This window comes from Geotrypetes seraphini, chromosome 3 (genome assembly GCF_902459505.1).
Source record: "Geotrypetes seraphini chromosome 3, aGeoSer1.1, whole genome shotgun sequence".
NCBI lineage: Eukaryota > Metazoa > Chordata > Amphibia > Gymnophiona > Dermophiidae > Geotrypetes > Geotrypetes seraphini.
Window position 1 is genome coordinate 407100879 of NC_047086.1, and position 25483 is coordinate 407126361.

The 25483-nt window shown below is 46.6% G+C and overlaps 1 protein-coding gene across 1 annotated transcript in view; it reads left to right on the plus strand.

Moving 5' to 3' along the window:
• Window positions 1-25483, plus strand: part of TMEM63A (transmembrane protein 63A) — a 202822-nt gene that overhangs the window by 103661 nt on the left and 73678 nt on the right. The window contains exons 13-14 of the mRNA XM_033936649.1: window positions 3335-3472; window positions 20152-20305. Of these exons, the coding sequence (XP_033792540.1) occupies window positions 3335-3472; window positions 20152-20305 (292 nt within the window). The remainder of the gene's footprint in view (window positions 1-3334; window positions 3473-20151; window positions 20306-25483) is intronic.

Sequence of the window (25483 nt, forward strand, 5' to 3'; positions counted from 1 at the left end):
TTTAATTAAAGTTTTATTCACAGACTGCTTAATGGTAACTTTCTTATTCAGGTCCTCCACCTTAGGTGACAATAGCAAAATGTCTCTAGCAGACTTTTCAACTTTTCTTCCAAGACTTGAACTCTCAGATTAAGAGCATTAGTTTGTAGAATGATCTTTGTCATCTCTAATAGAGCTTCCTAGTTTACATCTAAAGTTATTACAGAGGTGATTGACCAAAGAAGAAGGAATTGAAACAGTTAACATTGGAGAGAAAATTCCACCAGTGTCCTGACACAGTTCAGAAATCTCTGCTCCCAATACACCCTTTGCAGCACAGCTTTGGTTCCTGATCCTTGCAGGGAGCTCTCAGCTACTTCTGCTCTGCTGGTATTGCCTCCCCCCAGCAAATTCGACACACCTTTGGGAGAAGAAATGCTGGGTGGGGTAGAAACACTGCTGATTGTGGAAGGCTGCACAGGAGGATTTCTGAGATGTCAGGCCCAGGGGAAAAACTAGTCGCTCTTGCTTCAAGTTTATTCAAATTATTTGATTAAACGCTTTTCCAAATTACAAAGCGTTGTTCAAAAGATAAAAAAATATGATTTTAAAGAAATCACTTATACATAATATATTAATCAGACCTACAAGGGTAATTGGTTTTAAAACCACGGGAAACAATAGGAAAGGGGGGAGGAAATACAATTTTTGAAGAAAAAATTACATAAAAGGGAAGCACATTAGGAGGGTAGGAAGAAGAGGATTAGTGGCAGAAGTGGGATCGGATGAGAGAGCTATTGGAAATCTTGTTTTGGAGATGGTAGAAATCATAAAGTATTACCTCTTGAATGAACTTTGTTTTTTCAATTAAAGGCTTCTTTAAAAAGAAGGCACTTTAAGCTACTCTTAAATTTCTGCAAATCTTGTTCGAGTCTTATGTATAAAGGAAGAGAATTCCAAGTCATTGGAGCTGTGACAGAAAAAATAGAAGCACGGCGTGTTCCGATAATTTTCAAGGAGGGAACGTTAAGGGTAGACTGTGAGGATGATCTAAGTACTCTTGATGAACTATGTGGAATCAGAAGCCTATCTATAAATGCTGGTGTATTGGTCTTTATTGTCTTAAAGACTAGAAGAGCTATTTTATATGTAATCCTATATGTTATTGGCAACCAGTGAGCTTTTTTCAGCAAAGGTGTGACATGGTCGAATTTTTTTGAACCTGAAATTATCTTTATTGCTGTGTTTTGTATAAGTTGAAGACGCCTTATGTCTTTTAGATATGCCCCTTTTAATAAAGAATTACAGTAATCTAGTTTTGATATTACTAGGGAATGAACTAGTGTATTAAGGGAGAATTTATCAAGGAGGGGGACAAGTGATCGAATCATCCTCAACCTGTAGAAACAATTTTTAACCAGTGCACTGATGTGTGAATGAAACATGAGTTTATTATCTATTAATACTCCCAAAATTTTTGTATTGTTGGTTTGATTAAGTGGCTTGTTATCGATTAAGACTGGGTTAATAAGTTGTGTCCCTTCTTTCCCTGAGAAGAGCACAGTAGTAGTTTTGTTGATGCTTAGGGATAACTGATTGACATTTAGCCAGTCATGGATTATGGCTAGCTTTTGGTTAATGTTAGATATGTCATGTGAACTTGTGGGATCAATTGTGTGCAGAAGTTGGAAATCATCTGCATAAGCATATACTGGCAGGCTGCCAGCACCGGACACTGAAGTATCTGTTGCTCGCTGTTGGACCCATCACAGGAATGCTCATTGTCTCAGAGGTAAAGACACGGGGCTTCCCCTTTCATTTCACCCTCGTGGCAGGTAAGGTAAGCAGTCAGAAAGCAAACACTAGACCTCTGCCATCTTGACTCTACCCCCTTTAGGCAAAATACATTTAACGGCTTTGATAGAAGTAACTGTGAGCAATTGAACATATCACTTTTCCATATAGTCCCCATGCAAGAAGTTTTTCGACTTCTTCCGAAGCCAGGTGAGCACCGTTTCCTTTACTTTATAATCGGAAGTGAATCTGCAACCTTGAAGCGTCTCCTTCAGTGGACTGAAGATGTGATAATCGTTAAGCGACAGATCCGGGCTGTAAGGAGTCTGTGGAAGATGTTCAAACTCAAGCTGTTGCACTGTTTTTTCTGTTTAGCATCGAAATATTTCAGGTATCGATGCCCAAAATGGCTGATCACGGTCTTTTCCATGGTTTCTAGCAGTCCCCAATAATCCTATATAAATGAATTACAATGTGCTCATCCATTCTGATCGATGCCCAGATGATGGACAAAATGAAGTGCTGGTTTTTAATGCTCCAACAGGTCTAGAGAAAATAAGAATAGCCTTACTGGGTCAGACCAACAGTCCATCAAGCCCAGTAGCCCGTTCTCATGGTGGCCAATCCAGGTCACTAGTACCTGGCCAAAACTCAAAGAGTAGCAACATTCCATGCTACCGATCCAGGGCAAGCAGTGGCTTCCCCCTTGTCTTTCTCAAGAACAGACTATGCACTTTTCCTCCAGGAACTTGTCCAAACCTTTCTTAAAACGAGCTACGCTATCTGCTCTTACCACAACCTCTGGCAATGTGTTTCAGAGCTTAACTAGTTTTTGAGTGAAAAAAAAAATAACTCCTATTGGTTTTAAAAGTTTTTCCCTGTCACTTCATCGAGTGTCCCCTAGTCTTTGTAATTTTTGACTGAGTGAAAAATCGATCCACTTGTACTCGTTCTACTCCATTCAGGATTTTGTAGACTTCACTCCTATCTCCCCTCAGCGGTCTATTTTCCAAGCTGAAGAGTCCTAACCGTTTTAGTCTTCCCTCATATGAGAGGAGTTCCGTCCCCTTTACCATCTTGGTCGCTCTTCTTTGAAGCTTTTCTAGTGCCGCTATATCTTTCTTGAGATACTTAAACGACATTACAATAATATAGTCTTGTAACAATGAGTGCAGTGATAAGATAATGTAATGTCTGGAAATCAAATAAATAAAGAGCAGACATTAAAGTATTTGAAATCCTTTCTGCACCACGGATAAAATTTGATCTTTGAATACCAATATTTTTGTTGTTGTTGTGAGGTTAGGGGAAGTTCCCTTTCCCCACATTTATATTTGGCTTTACTGAGCACAGTGAGAACCCAGTGAAAAGAGAGGTGTAAAATATTTTGAGGAAAGAATTCATATCATGATTACTGCATTACAGAACTTAAGTTACAAAAGGAATATTATGAATGGATTCTGCAATATTGTCTTCTGTTTCTCAATATTTACCTGCATATGAAATATTTGTTATTGCTGTTTTACAATTGGTTTTCCTTTTTTTTCTTTTGCCTTTGCAGTATCCTGAAAGACTTCAATGCTTGTAAATGTGAAGGTTATAAATGTATAGGAGAGCCCCAGTCATCCTCCTATAGTAAAGAGCTACGCACTTCCAGGTGGAATGTGAACTATGCCACACATCCAGAAAACATCTATTGGTAAGTGCCCCACAGATAAATCGAAATAGCATATAGTAGGTAGGTGACAGCATAATTGCTGAGCGAAACAGAATGATGAAAAAGAAATCAGAACGGGGTTTCTGTAAGTATTTACAGCAGAAATGGTCATGGAGAGGAAGGAAAAGGAAGAGTTATTTTCAACGGAAAATACCATATTACAACTAAACAGGAAAAGTGAAGTGGACATAAAAAGTCAGGTAAGTACAGCAAAACTGAAGGGGAAAAAAGAAATCCCAGGGAAGACAAGGCTATAGCAGAGAGATGAAATGAATTCTTTCCTTCAATCTTCACAGAGGAAGATGTTAGGAGATACCAGTGCCAGAAATAGTATTCAGTTCTGATGAGTCAGAGAAACAGAAAGAAAATTTGTGTAAACCTAGAAGATGCAATGAAGCACTTTGACAAATAGAAGAGTAGGAAATCACCTGGATCAGATGGACTATATCTCAGGGTACTGAGAGAATTGAAAAGTGAACTTGCAGAACTATAATTTATCTTTGAAATCCAGCATGGTACCAGAAGATTAGAGGATGGCCACCTTTAGCATCAGTTTTTAAAAGAGTTCCAGAAGTGATCTTGGTAAATTATAAAGTAGTGAACCTGGGCAAAATGGTAGAGACTGTTATAAAGAACAGAATAACAAAGAATATACCTAAGTATGGATTAATGAGACAAAACCAAAATGTATTTAGTCTTGCCTCAGTGCAAACCAAAAAAAGGAACAGAAACCCCACGTAAAATCCAGAGAGAAGAATACAAGTGGGGAGAGGGATGGATCACGTCAACCTTGAAACAAAATTTTTATTCATATAGATTTCCATTAAAACACATGTAAAAGTACATGAATATAAAGTCCTATTGCGCAGATACAAGAATTTAATGTCTTTGGTAATTGATGACCCCACTGTGCGCCACAGTGCACACAAGGAAAGCGCAGGAGCCTTGGGCTCAGTGACCCCTGAGTCCTCTAGGGGGGGCCGAGTGGTAGGGAGAACATCCTTCCCGGAGCCCTCAAATAATGAAGGCGTGAAACGCAAGCGTGCAGACACTACAGAGCCCAAAAGAAACCAGTCTGAGGTCCTGCAGGGGTCCTTTGGTCCTCCTATCCACTGATTTACTCCAGAATATGTGAATCTTCTGTGGAAAGTTTATTTGACAGGCCCAAAAATCTTCTGCCCAGTGTGCAGTGGCAGCCCAAAAAGCAAACAAGAAAAGAATGGTAAATAAGACCAAGAATATTGTGCCTCTGTATCGCTCCATGGTGCAACCTCACCGTAAATAGTTTGTTTTAGTTCTGGTCACCATATCCCCTAAAAAAAGATTTAGAATTAAAGAGGATCTTGCCAGGTACTTGTGACCTGGATTGGCCAGTGTTGGAAACAAGATACTGGGCTTGATGGACTTTTAGTATGTCCCAGTATAGCAATTCTTATGAGGAATTTTTTTTTCACTCAAAGAATAGTTAAGTTATCCCAGGACAAGCAGGCAGCATATTCTTGACTGATGGGTGACGGCACCGACGGAGCCCCGGTACGGACAATTTTAGAGTGATTGCACTCTAAGAACTTTAGAAAGTTCTAGCTAGGCCGCACCGCGCGTGCGCGAGTGCCTTCCCGCCTGACAGAGGCGCGCGGTCCCCAGTTTTCTTAATTCCGCGGAGCTAAGAAGACGCGTGTTTCCAACGGCTGTTGGAAGTTTTTTTCTAAACTGTTCACTTGCCTTCCCGCTCGCGCGTATTTTTCTCTTCATTTTATTTCTTTCTTGTTCTTTTAACGTTTGTGAAAAAAAAAAAAAAAAAATTGTTTTATTTTTTTCTTTTTTTCTTGACTACCCCGGCGGGGCCTGTTGGCACCATCGAAGCCTCCGGCTTCGATTTTGCTACAGCGGTTTTTCCCTTCATGCCCCCGTCACCGGGTTTCAAAAAGTGTCAGCGGTGTGCGCGCCCTATATCCCTCTCCGACCCGCACAAGTGGTGCCTTCAGTGTCTGGGTCCGGACCATAGGGCTGACACCTGCACCCGCTGTAGTTCTTTACAAAAAAGAACTTTAAAAAACCGACAGATTCAGCAACGAATTCTGTTCGGCACCGACATGGAAGTTGCACCAGTATCGACATCGGCAACTTCCTCCAAATCGACACCGACTGTTTCGGCACCGACAGATACATCGCCGACGTCGATCCCTGTAGGTAAGCCGGCTAAGAAGCCTTCCCCTACTGTCCTAGGGCCACCAGTCGAGCATGCAGTGAGCCAAGTCCTGCAGACTGAGCGCCGGCCCCGTAAACGCTCCGCTCCCATTGAAGTCACTGCCTCGTCATCGGCATCGACTTCACCCGAGCGTCGAGCGGCACCGAAGGTACCGAGCAAGAAAAGACCGGTACCGGTGCAATCGGGACCTACGTTGGATGAGCGCATTGCCTCTATCCTCCAGGCCCAACTTAAGCAGCAACTACAACAATTGCTCCCGGCTCTGTTGACACCGAATCCTCCAGTGTCGGTACCCAATGAGCCTTCGGTGCCGACCGTCGATCAACCCCTTTTATTGACATCGACTTTGTCGGCACCGCACAAATCCATGTCCATGCCTATTCTATCAGCGGAACCGAAACGACGTTCTGCTCCGGACACTTCTGAACCGGTACCGTTCTCTGAACCCCGTACCGTTCTACACTCCCCTGGTACCGTCTCCAACCGTTCGGGGAAATCGGTACGCAAGACTAAACATGTTGGCACCTCGACTCCACTTTCTCAGGGCCGTCTCCAATCGGTACGGGACCCTGACTTGTGGGATGACTCGGATGATCACCTCGGTACCGAGGAAGATTATTCATCTGAAGAGGAGGATCTATCGGTGCAAGACCCTGCTACTAAGCCAGAGCACTCCTCATTTACCAAATTTTTAAGGGAAATGTCAGACACCCTTTCAATTCCTTTGGAGTCTGATTCTAAAAAGTCCAAGGCATTCTTAGATGCCTTGGACTTTGATCATCCTCCTAAGGAGTTCTTAAAGTTGCCCCTCCATGATATCTTGAGGGAAACTTTCTATAAGAACTTGGAAACTCCCTTAACCATCCCGGGAGCCCCAAGAAAATTGGAATCTCTTTATAAAGTCATTCCAATCCCAGGATTCGACAAGCAACAACTTCCCCATGAATCCTTGTTGGTGGAATCAACCCTGAAGAAGTCTGTAGGTGCCAGTGTTTACGCCTCTGTCCCTCCTGGCAGAGAGGGAAAGGCCATGGATAAATTTGGAAAGCGCCTTTACCAAAACGCCATGCTGGCCAACCGTTCAGGTAATTACGCATTCCACTTCTCGTTTTACCTGAAGCATCTCATTCAACAGGTGACCTCTTTTCAGAAGTACATTCCGGACCGTAAACTTCCTGCTTTTCAGCAATGTACTTCTAGTCTTTTGCAACTCAGGAAGTTTATGGTCCGTTCCATTTATGATACTTTTGAACTGACGTCACGGGCCACTGCTATTTCTGTAGCAATGAGAAGGTTGGCATGGCTACGGGTCTCAGAACTGGATGTAAACCATCAGGACCGACTGGCCAATGCACCTTGCCTGGGGGATGAGCCGTTTGGGGAGTCCATGGATACCGCCACACAAAAGCTCTCCGCGCATGAGACTAGGTGGGACACCTTGTTGAAAAACAAGAAGAAACCTCCTCCTCCTCGTCCATTCAGGCATCAACCTTCTTATCAAAGAAGGTTTTCTGCTCGCCCGGCTCAGACTCATCCTCCTCAACCTCGCAGACAGCGTCAACAGCAGCAACAGGCTCGTCAACAACAACAGCCTGCTGTAAAACCGGCTGTTCAACCTAAGTCTACACAGCCCTTTTGACTCTCTTCTCGAGAACATTGCCAGTCTTCCTCCCTCATGCCTTCTACCTCAGCCCATAGGAGGTCGACTACAGGTTTTTCTGTCTCGATGGGAAGCAATTACCTCCGACCAGTGGGTACTTGCTATCATCGCTCACGGATATGCCCTGAACTTTCAGACTCCTCCACCGTTAAGTCTACCAAAAGAGTCTGCTTCCAACAAGGCTCAGTCCCTCCTTCTCGGTCAGGAGGTTCAATCCCTCCTCCTTCTCAATGCCATCGAACCAGTTCCTCTAGACCAGCAAGGCCTGGGATTTTATTCCCGGTACTTTCTTGTACCCAAAAAAACCGGAGATCTCAGACCAATATTAGATCTCAGAGATCTCAACAAATATCTGGTCAAGGAGAAGTTCAAGATGTTATCTCTTGCCACCCTATACCCTCTTCTCTCTCAGGAAGACTGGCTATGTTCTCTCGATCTCAAGGAGGTGTATACTCACATTCCAATTCATCTGATGTCCAGACAATACCTTCGCTTTCTTGTCAACCAACATCATTACCAATACAAGGTGCTACCCTTCGGCTTAGCCTCCTCTCCCAGGGTATTCACCAAATGTCTGATTGTGGTCGCAGCTTATCTCCGCTCCCACAATTTTCAAGTCTTCCCTTATCTGGACGACTGGCTCATCAAGGCTCCTTCTCCTCAGTCCGTTCACATAGCCACCAATCAGACCATGTCCTTCCTTCGACTGTTGGGGTTCGAGATCAATCTACCCAAGTCACACCTCATTCCAACTCAGCGACTTCAATTCATTGGAGCCATTCTGGATACTGTTCAGATGAGGGCGTTTCTTCCTCCAAACCGCCTTCACACCATCCTTCATCTCTGTCAGCAGGTGTTCCAGAAAACTTCCATCTCTGCAAATCAAATGATGGTACTTTTGGGGCACATGGCATCCACAGTGCATGTCACCCCCTTCGCACGTCTCCACCTGCGTACTCCTCAATGGACCCTAGCGACTCAGTGGTCACAAGCGACGGATCCTTGTTCACAACACATATCTGTGACCTCGTCTCTTCGACAGTCGCTTCTTTGGTGGTTGAACTCATCAAATCTATCCAGAGGTCTACTGTTCCATCTACCTCCTCATCAACTAGTCATCACCACGGATTCCTCCCCCTATGCATGGGGAGCTCACTTGAACGAGTTCCAAACTCAGGGGTTTTGGACCACCCAGGAAAAGAAGCACCACATCAATTTCCTGGAACTCAGAGCGATATTTTACGCCCTCAAAGCTTTTCAACATCTCCTCTTTCCTCAGGTTCTTCTCATTTGCACAGACAACCAAGTTGCAATGTATTACCTCAACAAACAAGGAGGGACGGGATCCCGTCCTTTATGTCAGGAAGCTCAAAGGATTTGGACATGGGCGACTGCTCGTCACCTATTCCTGAAAGCAGTCTACATCCAAGGGGAACAGAATTGCTTAGCAGACAATCTCAGCAGAATTCTTCAACCTCACGAATGGACTCTCGACCCCTCGACTCTCCAGTTCATTTTCTCTCAATGGGGCACTCCTCAGGTGGATCTTTTTGCAGCTCCCCACAATCATCAACTGCCCCTGTTTTGCTCCAGACTTTACTCTCCTCACCGTCTGGAACCCGATGCATTTCTTCTGGATTGGACCAATCTCTTCCTTTATGCATTCCCTCCTCTTCCGCTCATGCTGCGCACCTTATTCAAGCTCAAGAGGGAACAAGCCACCATGATCCTCATCGCTCCACGGTGGCCCAGACAGCATTGGTTTTCCCTTCTACTTCAACTCAGTTCCAGGGAACCCATACCTCTTCCTCTGTTTCCTTCACTACTTACACAGAATCAGCAAACGCTTCTTCATCCCAACTTACAGTCTCTGCACCTGACAGCTTGGTATCTCTCAGGCTGACTTCACCTCATGCTCTCCTTTCTCAGCCTGTCCGTTCTATTATTGATGCCTCCAGGAAACCGTCTACTCTTCAATGTTACCAGCAGAAGTGGTCTCGGTTTTCTTCCTGGTGCCTGTTACATCACCATAATCCCATATCCACAGCAGTGGGATTGGTGTTGGACTATCTTTTGTCCTTATCTGACTCTGGTCTTAAATCCTCTTCGATAAGGGTCCATCTTAGTGCCATTGCAGCTTTTCATGAGCCGATCCATGGAAAACCCCTCTCAGCTCATCCCTTAGTCTCAAGATTCATGAAAGGCCTTTTCAATGTAAAACCACCTCTTAAGGCCCCTCCTGTTGTGTGGGATCTTAATGTGGTTCTTTCTGCGTTAATGAAGCCTCCTTTCGAGCCTCTGGCCACAACGCATTTTAAATTTCTAACTTGGAAAGTGGTCTTTCTGATAGCTCTCACTTCTGCCAGGAGGGTCAGTGAGCTCCATGCACTGGTGGCTGATCCACCTTTCACTGTTTTTCACCATGATAAGGTTGTCCTTCGTACACATCCAAAATTCCTTCCTAAGGTTGTGTCTGAGTTTCACCTTAATCAATCCATCGTTCTTCCTGTTTTTTTCCCAAAGCCTCATTCTAATCCAGGTGAACAGGCTTTGCATACCTTGGATTGTAAACGTGCTCTGGCTTACTATCTTGATCGCACCAAACCTCACAGATCATCTCCTCAACTGTTTTTGTCCTTTGATCCTAACAAGTTGGGTCACCCTGTATCTAAACGCACTCTATCCAATTGGCTTGCTGCTTGCGTTTCTTTTTGTTATGCTCAGTCGGGCCTGACACTGGAGGGTTCTGTCACGGGCCACAAAATTAGAGCTATGGCAGCGTCTGTAGCTTTCCTCCGTTCCACTCCTATTGAGGAAATCTGCAAAGCTGCTACTTGGTCCTCAGTTCATACTTTCACATCTCACTATTGTCTGGATGCATTCTCCAGGCGGGATGGACACTTCGGCCAATCTGTTTTACAAAATTTATTCTCCTAATGGCCAACCTTCCCTCCATCCCTCTTTTTGTTAGCTTGGAGGTCACCCATCAGTCAAGAATATGCTGCCTGCTTGTCCTGGGATAAAGCACAGTTACTTACCGTAACAGGTGTTATCCAGGGACAGCAGGCAGATATTCTTGCGTCCCTCCCACCTCCCCGGGTTGGCTTCTTAGCTGGCTTATCCTAACTGGGGACCGCGCGCCTCTGTCGGGCGGGAAGGCACTCGCGCACGCGCGGTGCGGCCTAGCTAGAACTTTCTAAAGTTCTTAGAGTGCAATCACTCTAAAATTGTCCGTACCGGGGCTCCGTCGGTGCCATCACCCATCAGTCAAGAATATCTGCCTGCTGTCCCTGGATAACACCTGTTACGGTAAGTAACTGTGCTTTCTGGAACTCCTTGCCAGGTGATGTGGTAACAGTGGTTACCCCCCGCCCCCTGCCCACCGCCGTCGTTCCTTCTTAAAACATCCTGCTGGTCCACTGTCTATCCCTCCCTTGCTAGATGGCTGTCGTCTTATTTTGCGGTCAGGAGCGAGCTTTCCGCGCTCCTGCCTGGGCCCGTGCCACTTCCTGAATGAACACGGAAAGCTCGCTTCTGACCTGTCTAGCGAGGGAGGGATCCACCCTGGACCACCAGGTACGACCAAAAGGTCCCGGGAGGGCTGCCTACAGGTTTTTTGCTCTGTAAGACCCTGTCCCAGTCCCCACTAGACCACCAGAGGGCAGTGGGAATTTTTTTTCTTGGGTTTTCCTCCTCTACAGGTGGGTGCGTCTTATAGAACGAAAAATACGGTAACTCTGTGGGAATCAGAAAAATTTCCTCAAATAAAGATCTCCATTGACTTATTTGTTATATATTTTTTTTTTCATGTTCATATTCATTATCTCTTTCACAATCCATTAGAGCAAAAATCAATTTCAAATTATCTTAAATAAATATCAGCGGTGACTCAGGCACAACTTCTTCATCAGGAGCTACTTACTCCCCAATTATCAATAAAATGATCAACACACTGGAGTTGTAAAACATTCACCTGTGTCTCACAGTGTGCGGGACACAGATTGTTCAAGTCTGTCTGGCATCGGACTCTGCTCCCCGTGCTGGCTTTTCTTTTTCTCTTGCCACGAGCGGTACACAAACCGTACAAGTCTGTCTGGCTTCGGACTCTGCTCTTCCGAGCTGGCTTTTCTTTTTTTCTTTGCCATGTGCAGGACACAGACTGTAGAAATCTTAAGCATCCCCTGTGTCTATCCCATGCATTTTTGAATTCATTCAGTTTTGGGCTCTACCACCTGTCCTGAAAGGGTGTTTCCAGCACCCTTTTGGTGACAAAGTATTTCTTGACATTACTCCTGAGTCTACCCTCCTGCAACTTCCATTCATGTTGTCTCATCCTACTGCCTCTACCACCTCTGAAAGAGGTTTGTCCGAATATTAATACCATTCAAGTACTTAAAGGTCTATATCAGTATTTCTCAAGTTGGTCCTGGAGTACCCCTTTCCAGTCAGTTTTTCAGGATATCCACAATGCCTCTATTATATGCAAATTTCTTTCATGCATATTCATTGTAGATGTCCTGAAAACCTAACTGGCAAGGGGGTACTGCAGGACTAAGCTGGGAAATACTGGTCTACTGTATATCATTTCTTCTATCTCTTTTTTTATTTTCCAGCACTGAAGACAGTAATTTCCCAGATCACCTTATGTTTGTGATTATTACAATTGTGGATGGAAATCTGTATTCTGCCTAGAACTGGGCGATAGTGCGGAATATAAATATTGAAATAAGTAAATTTTTAAAGGATTATTTACATTGATGATGATCCATTACTAATAACCTTTAAAAAAATTCTTAAAGGTAAGAGGAAATCCTAACCCTTTTGGATAGTTTCCACCCAGCATCATCTATGCTCTGGGGAATCTATTAGTTAATTTAATGATCTTAGGATCTCTGTTAGCTGAATTCTGCTGTCGTGTGTACTCCTTTTTCACAAAGGTAGGTCCTCAATTATAGACTTGACTTGTCAATATGATGGACATTTTACCATAGACTTTTATGGCTTTTTATTATTTGCATTAATACAGTAACTGTTGGGTTGATTTATGACATCTCATTTGCTTGTTGTATTTTGAGACAGATCTCTTCGTTCTCCTCCTGTAGGCAGAACACCAAAACAAGGGCCGTGTTGAGTTGATGATTAAGATTTTGAGTTTCGTCTTGAATCCATTTTGACTAATTGTTCTTTAGATTTCTTTTATCCCAGGACAAGCAGGCAGCATATTCTCAACAGGTGGGTGACGTCACCGACGGAGCCCCGCAGCGGGCAGCCTCGCAAGCAGACTTGCTTGAAGATCTTTTAAGAGCTTACAAGTGCTGCACCGCGCATGCACGAGTGCCTTCCAGCCCAAGTTAGGGCGCGCGTCTCCTGTGAGGTACCTCAGTTCAACGTTTTCCGTGGAGCCGAGAAGTCCCATTTGCCTTAGCTCTGCAGTTCTTCGTTGCCTTCTCGCACCATGGCTTTCTTATTTTTTTGAAGTCGCTGTGCCAGCACGTCTTGTACATTCTTTCTTAAAAAAAACTTTTTTCTTGTCTTTTTTCGGCCGGCAGCCTTTGGGCCTAGGCCAGGCTGCCGAACCTTGTTCCTTCACGGGTTACTCTTTTGTCTATGTCCCGGCCTCTTACTGGTTTTAAAATGTGTAGCCAGTGCGGCTGGGTTATTTCAGTCACCGACCCTCATCGTTGGTGTATTGTTTGCCTGGGTCCTGAACATTGTCCCAACACTTGTTCGCACTGTTCTACCCTTAAAACCTCGAGCCCTTCGCAGACGCCGTGCTAAAATTCTTCAACTATTTGGCACTATGGAGCAGTCTGCTAAAAGGGGCTCGACCTCGGCTTCGGGGACGGCCTCGACTTCCAAGACCTTGACCTCGACCCCCGTGGTGACTGGACTAAGGCCTCGACCTCGGTTTCAACAACTTCGGCCTCGAAGGTCTCGGCTGTGGTCCCTAAGAAGCCTCCAGAGTCTCAGGCATCCCATACTGTGCCCATGGTCCTGCCAACCTCTACAAGACCTCCAGCTAAGTGTGCCTCCAAACATAGGGAATACTCATCCTTGAGGTCGCCCTCTTTGGAGCGCACTGCTGCACCTTCGAGACCTGATCCCAACTTCACAGAACAGCCCCACAACTTTTCATCTCCTTCGATCCAAATAAGTTGGGGCATCCTATCTCGAAGCGAACATATCCAACTGGATGGCTGCTTGCATCTCTTTCTGCTATGTTCAGGCTGGCCTCTCTCTACAGGGTTGAGTCACGGGCCACAGAGTTAGAGCAATGGCGGCATCTGTAGCTTTCCTCAGATCAACTCCTATTGAGGAAATCTGCAAGGCTGCCACTTAGGCCTCGGTTCATACTTTCACCTCTCATTACTGTCTAGATATTTTCTCCAGAAGGGATGGCCATTTTGGCCAGTCTGTTTTACAAAATCTGTTTTCTTAAATTGCCAACTCTCCCTCCATCCCATTATGCTTAGTTTGGAGGTCACCCACTGTTGAGAATATTCTGCCTGCTTGTCCTGAGATAAAGTACAGTTACTTACCATAACAGTTGTTATCCAGGGACAGCAGGCAGATATTCTCACAACCCATCTTCCTCCCCTGGTTGGCTTCTTAGCTAGCTATCTGAATTGAGGTACCTCACAGGAGACACGTGCCCTAACTCGGGCGGAAAGGCACTCGTGCTTGCGCGGTGCAGCACTCATAAGCTCTTACAAAGATCTTCAAGCAAGTCTGCTGGCGAGGCTGTCCACTGTGGGGCTCTGTTGGTGACGTCACCCACATGTTGAGAATATCTGCCTGCTGTCCCTGGATAACAACCATTATCCCAGGACAAGCAGGCAGCATATTCTTAACGTATGGGTGACGTCACCGACGGAGCCCCGGTACGGACCTTTTTAACTAGAAAGTTCTAGTTGGCCGCACCGCGCATGCGCGGGTGCCTTCCCGCCCGACGGAGGAGTGCGTGGTCTCCAGTTTCTTCGTTTCCGCGGAGCGAAGAAGACGCATGTGCTTTTCAACGGCCGTTGAAAACTCTCAATTTGCCTTCCCGCTCGCGATTTTTGATCCAATTTTGGTTCTATTTTTGTCTTTCGACTTCATTCTTCTAAAAAAAATTCTTTTCGTGTCTTTTTCCTTATTTTTGCAGCCGGCCCCGGCGGGGCCTGTTGTAATCATCCAAGCCTCCGGGTTTGATTTCGCGGAGGCCGTGTTTCCCTTCATGCCCCCTCAACCGGGCTTCAAGAAGTGCCAGCGGTGTGCACGCCCGATCTCTTTAACTGACCCACACAACTGGTGCCTTCAGTGTTTGGGTCCAGAGCATCGGGCTGACACCTGCACCCGCTGTGCTACTCTCAAGAAACGCACTCTTAAGAACCGGCAAATACAGCAAAATATTCTTTTCGGTACCGGTTCTACCATGGATCAAGCCCCGACGTCGACAGCACCGCCTAAATCGGCACCGACCACATCGACACCGCCTGATCCTCCTTCGGGGTCGATAGCGCCAGGTAAGCCGGCTAAGAAGCCTTCCACTTCCCTTGAGCGACCTCCAGCTACAGCGGTGACCCCGGTTCTTCCGACGTCCCGCCGCTCCCGTAAACGCTCCGCTCCGATCACGGTGAGTGCCTCGTCATCGGCCTCCTCATCGCCGGAGCGTCGAGCAGCACCTATGGTACCGAAGAAATCTAAAGCGGTACCGGTGCCCCCATTGGAGGACCGAATCTCGGCCATCCTCCAGGACAAGCTTCAGGAGCAGCTACAGAAGCAACTCCAACAGCTCCTTCCAACCTTACTGGCACCGCTCCTTCCGGTACCGGTCCAGCCCAAGCTTCGCACCGCTCCACCGGTATCCACCCCCTCGGTACCGTTGAACACATCCATGCCGGTCTTATCTGCTCAGCCTGCACTTCAGACTTGCTCGGCAGAGGACCCTTCCCAGGCCCCAGATCGACGCCGGTCGTCTCGGGATCGGGATCGGCACCATTCCTCCAGGGACAGAGATCAACGCCGGTCTTCATCCCCCGGCACCGTATCCATGCGATCTGGCAAGTCCCTTTCTAAAACCCGCCATACTGAACCGGCTATCAGGGACCCAGACCTATGGGAACAATCCCCACTCGGTACCGAGGAGGATGCCTCTTCTACAGATGAGGAACCCTCCATGGCTGAAACCACTTCTAAGCCCGAGCAATCCTCCTTCACGAAGTTCCTTCGGGAGATGTCAGCGGCTCTCTCCATCCCCCTTGAGTCCGACTCTAAGAAGTCCCAGGCCTTTTTAGAAGCTTTGGACTTCGACCAACCTCCCAAGGAGTTTCTTAAACTTCCTGTACATGATATCCTCCGGGAAACATTTTATAAAAATTTGGAGACTCCATTGACTGTTCCAGGTGCCCCTAAAAAACTGGACAGCTTATACCGGGTCATCCCTATTCCGGGATTTGACAAACCCCAATTGCCCCATGAGAGCCTCCTTGTAGAGTCCACTCTCAAAAAATCTCAAGGCTCCAGCGTTTATGCCTCCACCCCTCCTGGCAGAGAGGGAAAGACAATGGACAAATTTGGAAAGCGCCTGTACCAGAATGCCATGCTGGCTAACAGAGCCAACAATTACACCTTTCATTTTTCATTTTATATGAAACACCTGGTCCAACAACTTTCTGCTCTAGAAAAATATATACCTGAGCGTAAGGTCCCACTCTTCCAACAGCAGATTTCCAACCTCCTTCAGCTCAGAAAGTTTATGGTGCGCTCGATTTACGACTCCTTCGAGCTTACTTCACGAGCCTCCGCACTGGCTGTGGCCATGCGACGCCTAGCCTGGCTGAGGGTGTCTGACCTTGATGTAAACCACCAGGACCGTCTCGCCAACGCGCCCTGTCTTGGTGATGAACTTTTTGGGGAGTCTCTTGATACCACAACACAAAAACTTTCGGCTCATGAGACCAGATGGGACACCCTCATTAAACCCAAAAAGAAAACTCCACCGGCACGACCATACAGGCCTCAGTCCTCGTATCAACGTCGATTCTCTGCCAGGCCGCTGAATCCTCCTCAGCAGCAATCTCGCCGTCCTCGCCAACAACAGCACACTCAGGCTCGCTCTCAGTCTCACCAGGCGACCAAGCCTCTCCCTCAGACTAAACCTCCTCAGCCCTTTTGACTCCTTTCTCCAGGGCATAGCCAGTCTCCACCCTTCGATGCCTCTTCCTCAACCTATCGGAGGCCGCCTCACCATCTTTCTACAACGCTGGGAGGCCATCACATCAGACCTGTGGGTTCTCAACATCATCCGCCACGGATACTCACTAAGGTTCCAGACTCTTCCCATAGATCATCCTCCCGTAGAGTCTGCTTCTCACTCCTCCCAAACTCCTCTCCTCCTCAGGGAGGTCCAATCCCTCCTCCTCCTCAATGCCATCGAAGAAGTTCCTCCAGACCAAAGGGGTCAGGGATTTTACTCCCGCTACTTCCTGGTACCCAAGAAAACGGGAGATCTTCGTCCCATCTTAGACCTCAGGAACCTCAACAAGTGTTTGGTCAAAGAAAAGTTCAGAATGCTCTCCCTGGCCACGCTTTATCCTCTTCTATCTCAACACGACTGGCTATGTTCCCTGGACCTCAAGGAGGCCTACACTCACATCCCAATCCATCAGGCTTCGCGTCGCTACCTCCGATTCCAGATACAAAATCACCACTATCAGTACAAGGTGCTGCCCTTTGGTCTCGCATCATCACCCAGGGTGTTCACCAAGTGCCTGATTGTGGTAGCGGCTTTTCTCAGGTCTCACAACCTACAAGTGTTCCCATACTTGGACGATTGGTTGGTGAAAGCACCTACATCTCCGCTTGTGCTGCAAGCCACTCATCAAACCATCTCTTTCCTCCATCTCTTGGGGTTCGAGATCAATTATCCCAAGTCACATCTGCTTCCTACGCAGCGCCTGCAGTTCATCGGAGCAGTTCTCGATACCAATCAGATGAGGGCGTTCCTTCCTGCCGACCGGCACCGGACGCTACTTCACCTTTGCCGACAGGTGCTCCTTCATCCATCCATCCCTGCTCGCCAGATGATGGTCCTTCTAGGCCACATGGCCTCAACAGTCCATGTGACTCCTCTGGCACGACTCCACCTCAGGATACCTCAATGGACCCTTGCCAACCAATGGTCACAGACCACGAATCTTCTTTCTCATCCCATCTCTGTGACATCGTCTCTTCAGCAATCTCTTCAATGGTGGTTGAACTCCTCAAATCTCTCCAGGGGACTTCTCTTCCATCCGCCTCCTCATTCCATGGTCATAACCACGGATGCTTCCCCCTATGCATGGGGGGCCCACTTGGGCGATCTCCGCACCCAGGGACTTTGGACCCCTCAGGAGCGTCAACATCACATCAACTTCCTGGAGCTCAGAGCCATGTTTTATGCTCTCAAGGCTTTCCAGCATCTCCTCTACCCTCAGGTTCTTCTCCTGTGCACGGACAACCAAGTCGCCATGTACTACATCAACAAGCAAGGCGGCACCGGATCTCGTCCCCTTTGTCAGGAGGCCCTCCGAATCTGGACCTGGGCCATAGCCCACAATCTGTCCCTCAGGGCTGTCTATATCCAGGGCGAACAGAACTCCCTGGCCGACCAGCTCAGCCGCTTCCTGCAACCTCACGAGTGGACCCTGGACCCTCCTACTCTCCACTCCATCTTTGCTCGCTGGGGCACCCCGCAAGTGGACCTATTTGCAGCTCCTCACAACCATCAGCTGCCCCAGTTCTGTTCCAGACTCTTCTCTCCGCATCGTCTGACCCCAGATGCATTCCTACTCGACTGGACGGATCGGTTCCTCTATGCCTTTCCTCCACTCCCTCTGATGTCGCGGACCCTGTTCAAGCTCCGCAAGGACAGGGCCACCATGATTCTCATCGCCCCCCGGTGGCCCCGACAGCACTGGTTCTCCCTCCTGCTCCAGCTCAGCTCCAGGGAGCCCATTCCTCTTCCTGTGTTTCCTACTCTGCTTACACAGCAGCATCAGTCTCTACTGCACCCCAATCTGTCTTCCCTCCACCTGACTGCTTGGTTTCTCTCGGGCTGACCTCTCCAGATACCCTGTCTCAGCCTGTCCGTCGCATTCTGGATGCCTCCAGGAAACCCTCCACGCTCCAATGTTACCATCAGAAGTGGACCCGGTTTTCCTCTTGGTGCCTCCTGCATCATCACAATCCCACCTCATTGGCGGTAGAGACCATTCTGGACTATCTGCTCTCTCTGTCCGATGCTGGTCTCAAGTCTACCTCAATCAGAGTCCACCTCAGTGCCATCACTGCGTTTCATGAGCCTATCCTCGGAAAACCTCTCACGGCTCACCCTCTGGTTTCCTGCTTCATGAGAGGCCTCTTCAACATCAAACCACCTCTACAGCCTCCTCCTGTCGTCTGGGACCTAAATGTGGTTTTGTCAGCCCTCATGAAACCTCCTTTTGAGCCTCTTGCTACTACTTCGCTCAAACTTCTCACATGGAAGGTGCTTTTCCTCATTGCCATCACCTCTGCCAGGAGGGTCAGTGAGCTGCATGCACTGGTCGCCGATCCACCGTTCACTGTTTTTCACCATGACAAGGTGGTTCTGCGTACCCATCCTAAATTCCTTCCCAAGGTGGTTTCGGCTTTCCACCTCAACCAATCTATTGTATTGCCTGTCTTCTTCCCGAAACCCCATTCTCATCCTGGAGAACAGGCGTTACACACACTGGATTGTAAACGTGCCCTTGCATACTACCTTGACCGTACCAGGGCTCACCGATCCTCTCCTCAACTTTTTCTGACCTTCGATCCCAACCGTCTGGGTCGTCCTGTCTCTAAACGAACGCTGTCCAATTGGCTTGCTGCCTGTATTGCGTTCTGTTATGCTCGGGCCGGCCTGTCACTGGAAGGAGCTGTCACGGCCCACAGGGTCAGAGCTATGGCTGCTTCTGTGGCTTTCCTCCGTTCCACGCCTATTGAGGAAATCTGCAAGGCGGCCACTTGGTCTTCAGTTCACACGTTCACTACTCACTACTGTCTGGATACCTTCTCCAGACGGGATGGACACTTCGGCCAATCTGTGTTACAAAATTTATTTTCCTAATGGCCAACCATCCCCCCTCCCTCTCTGTTAGCTTGGAGGTCACCCATACGTTAAGAATATGCTGCCTGCTTGTCCTGGGATAAAGCACAGTTACTTACCGTAACAGGTGTTATCCAGGGACAGCAGGCAGATATTCTTACGACCCACCCACCTCCCCGGGTTGGCTTCTTAGCTGACTTATCTTAACTGGAGACCACGCACTCCTCCGTCGGGCGGGAAGGCACCCGCGCATGCGCGGTGCGGCCAACTAGAACTTTCTAGTTAAAAAGGTCCGTACCGGGGCTCCGTCGGTGACGTCACCCATACGTTAAGAATATCTGCCTGCTGTCCCTGGATAACACCTGTTACGGTAAGTAACTGTGCTTTACGGTAAGTAACTGTGCTTTCTCTGCTAAGATTAATGTGCCTCTTTGGCTGTCTTGGTTTTATCTACCAGCCCTTAGCTGTGACATTTGAAGATAATTGATCCTATTTTATTCTATGATATTTAATTGGTATAGTTTTATTATCCCTGCGTAATCTGCTTTGAAGTCATCTGTGATAAGGACAGAGGAGAAGCCCTTCCTGAGGGGGGCAAATTGTGCTCTTTCTACTGTCCTTATAGATTCTGTTGTTTAACAACTGCACAAAAATTGTTCTCTTATAATTTTCCTCTCCCTTTTTTTCTCTCTGTTTGGCAGGGGAAATCTCTCTGTGCAGGGAATCAAGTGGTGGTCTCGATGGATTGGTATTAATTTCTGCCTTTTCATTGTGCTGTTTTTTCTGACCACCCCTTCCATCATCATCTCCACAATAGACAAATTCAATGTCACCAAACCGATATACTACCTGAATGTGAGTCTTTTCTACTGTTTTGTCCTGTTTGCATGAATATACCTATTAGCAGGCATTTCTTCACATAATTGGCCCCCACCTTTCTCTTACATGATGATTTCTTAACTCGGTCCTGGAGTCCCCCCTTGCCAGTCAAGTTTTTAGGAGAGCCACAATGAATATGCATAAACTAGATTTGCATTCACTGCCTCCATTATGTGTAATTTATTTCATGCATATTCATTGTGGATATCCTGAAAACCTGACTGACAAGGGGGTCCTCCAGGACTGAGTTGAGAAACACTGATTAAGGCCACATTGCCCTGAAGGAGTTCTGTATCGGTCTGTGCATGGCATAATACAAAACTAAAACTGGTTCAGCCTGTCCTTGGGGAGCAGGAGCTCACTGATTAGCATGCCTCTGCAGGTAATGTAGCTGGAATTCAGAGCAAAGCTTGCCTACTTTTCAGATTTGGGCATATTCTGTGGCTGGGGGCTGCCTTTTTGCCTTGGCAATATGAATACTATGGAGAGACAGGGCAGGCAAGCAGTTTTGCTTTTCACTGATTGCTACTTGTGCTGTGTACTCCTGTGAATGTCTTTTTTCTGGACATGGTATCCCTCTGAAACTGAAGTTTTGCACATCCAGTGATGGTTCAGTTTATTATCCTTGGACAAGCAGGTTGCACATTCTCACAGGTGGGTGACATCATCCATGGAGCCTGGTACGGACAGTGCTAAAAGTATACTGTCACTTTAAACTTTTTAAGAAGCTTCGAGACTGCGCACAATGCACATGCGTGAGTGCCTTCCCACCTGATGTCGGCTCGCGGATCCTCATTTTTTCGTTTTTCTCAGAGCAAAGTAGTGTTTGCACTCCATCTATATTAGTTGCCTTCCCGTCAACCTTATCTTAGCCTTTTCAGCTCATTTTTATTTTGTTTATTATTTCTAGTGTTTTATTTCTTTGTTCTTATTTTTTATTTTGGTGTTTTTTTGTCAAATTTTTGATATTCAAACTCCTTAGTTGGGCCTTTGGGCCGGTTCGCCTCCGGAATTTTTTCTCGTTTTGATCTCAGTATTGCAACCATTGCATTTTTTTTACCTCGCCACTGAGATTTTTCCTTTCTTGTCGAGGCCACCTAGTGGGTTCAAGAAGTGCTCTCATTGCCAACAGCCCATATTGATCACTGATCCGCACAACTGATGCATTCAGTGTCTGGGGTTGGAGCATCGAGTAGACTCTTGTATCCACTGTTCTAATTTACAAAAACGCTCTCTTAAGGCTCGACACATTCAACAAGAGTAGCTTTTTGGCATGGCCATGGCCTCTGGCAACAAATCGATGCCAACGGTACTGATGGTACCGGCATCAACACCTCCCCCCTCTCTGATATCCTGGCCCCTCTATACCCTCTTAGTTTCCTTTCCTATAACCCTTCATTGGAGTTCCTTTCTATCCTAACTCTGTAAACCGTACCGAGCTCTACGCTTGTGGAGATGGCGCGGTATACAAACCTAAGGTTTAGTTTAGTTTAGTCCTCATCTCAACCAGCGTCGCAGGAATCTTCAGAAATGAGTCCGTCGATGCATGCCAAGCATCAACGCCATCATCGATCTCCTTCGGTGCAGGCTGTGTCTTCATTAGGGCATGGTTCCTCATCAAGGTCACCAACCTCTCAACACCCTGCAGGACCGATGGTACCGGCTGTTGAGATAATGGTACTGGTGCAGTCCTCCCAGGACCAACTTAAGGAGTTCTTCCAACAGGAGCTAGCTGTGCTGTTTAAAGTACATATGGCACCGGTGTTTGCATCAGTACCGGCCCAGCCTGAGCATGGCACATTAAGGCCCCAGGATACCGAACCTAGCTCTATAAGTAAACCTACATCTCGAAGGACATTGAGATCCCATGGTACTGATCCTCGGTCTTCTAGTAAATCCAAGAGAGCATCACATGGTATCGGTTCTCATTCACCTCATCGTAAATCAAGATCTCCACTTTCTCGACTTTGAACTTCTTCATCTTCAACATCATTTCAGGAGTTCTTCTCGACGTTCTCACTATCATTATAATACTCCCCACACCAAAAAGCATCCATCTCCATCTTCTCCTTCTTATAGAGAATCTCCTGGTGTTGGGGAGGTTGATTCAGATTAGAGAATGACACGGGGCAAAAATTTGTCCCTGTCTCTGCTCCGTCCCCATGAGCTCTGTCCTCATTACCGTCCCATCCCAATGAGCTCGGTCCCCGTCACTGTCCCGTCCCCACAAGCTCAGTCCCTGTCACTGCCCCGTTCCCGCAAACCATCTGATCCCATCCACACAAGCCTCGAATAGTTTTATACTGAACTTATTTTATTAAAGTATAAAGAGAAACAATATTCTGTACAATTGTCATTTTATAAATCAAAGTTCTGGCTGCTGAACTAGAGAAAGAGATGTTCAGCTGACAGGGCTTTGTTTATAAATATTTATCAACACAACTAATATACTACTTATCCAACATGAGGAAAGTATACTGGGCAATGACCTCTCCCGTGTCCCTGTGGGCGACACACTGTACAGGAACCAGAAGAAAGAGGAAGAGTTGCCTGATATCCAAAGTCAGTGAAGATAAGGGCAATTTAGCCTACTCCCCTCTGACAGATTGTATTTTGTTTTTTACCTGGAGAAAGCAGCAAATTGATTTTTTTCAGATCAGGCCTGATCCAGAGGAGGAAGACGGCTCCCACCAGGACCAAGCCTTGAGGGTTCACCTATCCCTCACTCAACACAACCCCACGGATCAGGAACATGGAGCCTTTATCCGTGACCTCCATGCCTGGCATGAATTTCCCCAGCTATCTAGATATTGCATACTCCTTGAAGAAAAGAGAAAATCCAGCTGTTAAAAACAAAAATTGACTCGTACAGATGAGATCATAGGGGCACTCCCACAGGGGAGCAGTTTTCAGGATTACATCAATGACCCCTATGATTGGAATAATCAAAGGAAAGGTAAAAACAATCTAAGAACACAAAGAGATTGAAGGTAAAATTAATAAGTTCTTTGAAACAACAAAGACTTTAAGATGAAAAATTTCCAACTCATCATAAGCCATAAAATTCTATTGCCTATCACTTCAGCCGCCTGTCCACCTCCCCCTTATCTTTACTCTCCGCTTCTGTTTCTAATCAGAGGAAACGTGTTGGTTTCACCTTATGTTTTTTGCACTTATCAGCCTTTACTTCTGTGCATCTCCCTCCCAAACATCTCCCCCTTACCTTCAGGTAATTTTTTTTTTTTTTCTACAAGCAGCCGGAGCCGTGTGTGGCTGCCGGAAGTTGCGTCAGAGAAGAACTTTCCAGCGGCCACATGCAGCTCCGGCTGCTTGTAGAAAAAAATTAAAAATCGCCTGAAGGTAAGAGGAAGAGAGGGAGGGAGATGCCCGAACTGATGGTTGTGGCAGGGGCGATCTTTAGGAAGGAGGGAGGGGGTTGCGCACAACCGGTGACCACGCGCGTTCTCTCTCTTAACCCTGGCGACCATTTTTTTTTCCCCACCACCGTGTCATACTCTTTTCAAAATACTTAGTTAAATAATTTATTTCTGTCATTCTTAAATTGTTTTTAATTTATAATCTTCTTACTGCCTTTTCTTACTTTATTGATGCTAGGTTACTGTTGCTAAGTTATCAATTTGTCTATGCTACTAGTTAAATAATTTCCTTTTATCATTCTTAATTGTCTTTAGTTTATAATCTTTTGTAAACCACGTAGAACTTATGGTTACGTGGTTAAGAAGCACGATGTTATGTTATTTCTCTATCCATACCAATTGTCTGCTCCAGAGTCATATGGCATCCCATCAGATCCATCTCCTCCACCACCCAGACATAGATCACCACCTGAGGGATTCTCTTTCACCAAGTTTATTAGGCAGATGGGGAAAGCTTTGCCTGTTAAGTTAGAGTCAGACATTGAACCAAGAGCTGAGTTCTTTGAGGCATAGGATTTCGATGAGCCTCCTAAAGAGCTCCTCAAACTGCCTCTTCATACTTTACTTAAGGAGGCTATGTTTAAGAACTGAGAAACTCCTCTCACTCTTTCCATAGCTTCAAGAAAATTTGACTCGCTTTACATAATACAGTTGTGTCTGGGCTTTGATAAGCCATAGTTACAACACCAGCACAAGAGTCTATGCTACTGCGCCACAGGATGTGAAGGTTGCACAATGGATAAGTTTGGGCGCCACTTTTTCCAGAATTCTATGTTGACCAGCAGAGTTTTCGGCTATAAATTCTTTGTCATTCTACCTTAAGCAACTCATAAAGAGACTGGCTGATTTTAAGCAATATATTCCAGCAGATAGACTTCCAGAGTTTCAAGCAACTACACTTCTTCCTCCCGATTTACGGGTTTAGGACTCACAAATTCGGTTATTCGCTAGTTTCTAAACCCGGATCCACTCCCACCTCCTGAACACCTCATAAAATGCCCAAACCCGGCCCCACTGCGTTACCGTGATTCAAAACGCAGGCAGCAAGTGACTAGATCGGCTCCTCCCTGCGCACGACCATGAAGCCCCGCTCTAATGGCCCACCTCTCCCAGGACCATCACAACATCTAGCCACGGTCCCCCCAGACCTTCATCACTCTAACGGCCTCATGCCTCACCTCCCACAAAGCCCCCCAGACAGCCACAGCACCTGCCCACCTGCCAGTCTCACGCTCCCAGCTGGCTCTGCCCCTAACCCCTGTGAATATTGATGGGTAAGTGTACTCATAGTCTCCTTCAGACTAGAAAATTCATGTATGTATGGGGTGCTCACCTAGATGGTCTTCAGATTCAGGCTATGTGGTCTTCTTGAGAGAGAGCATTGCAAATCAACCTGTTAGAGCAACGGGCAATTCACAATGCTCTAAAAACATTTCTGGATCATCCTTCCAACCTAGTCCTCCTTGTTCGAATGGATAATCAAGTGGCAGTATACTATATCAGCAAACAAGGGGGTAACAGACTCTTTTCATCTTTGTCAAGAAGCCTTACACATTTGGAACTGGGCAATTTCTCAAAATATGTTTCTTAAGGTGATGTATGTGCAAGGGAAGCAGAATGCTCTGGCCCACAAGCTCAGCTGATTTCTTCAGCTGCACAAAAGAACTCTCAACGCCAAAGTCTTGCGCCATCACTTCTGTCTTTGGGGGACTCCAAA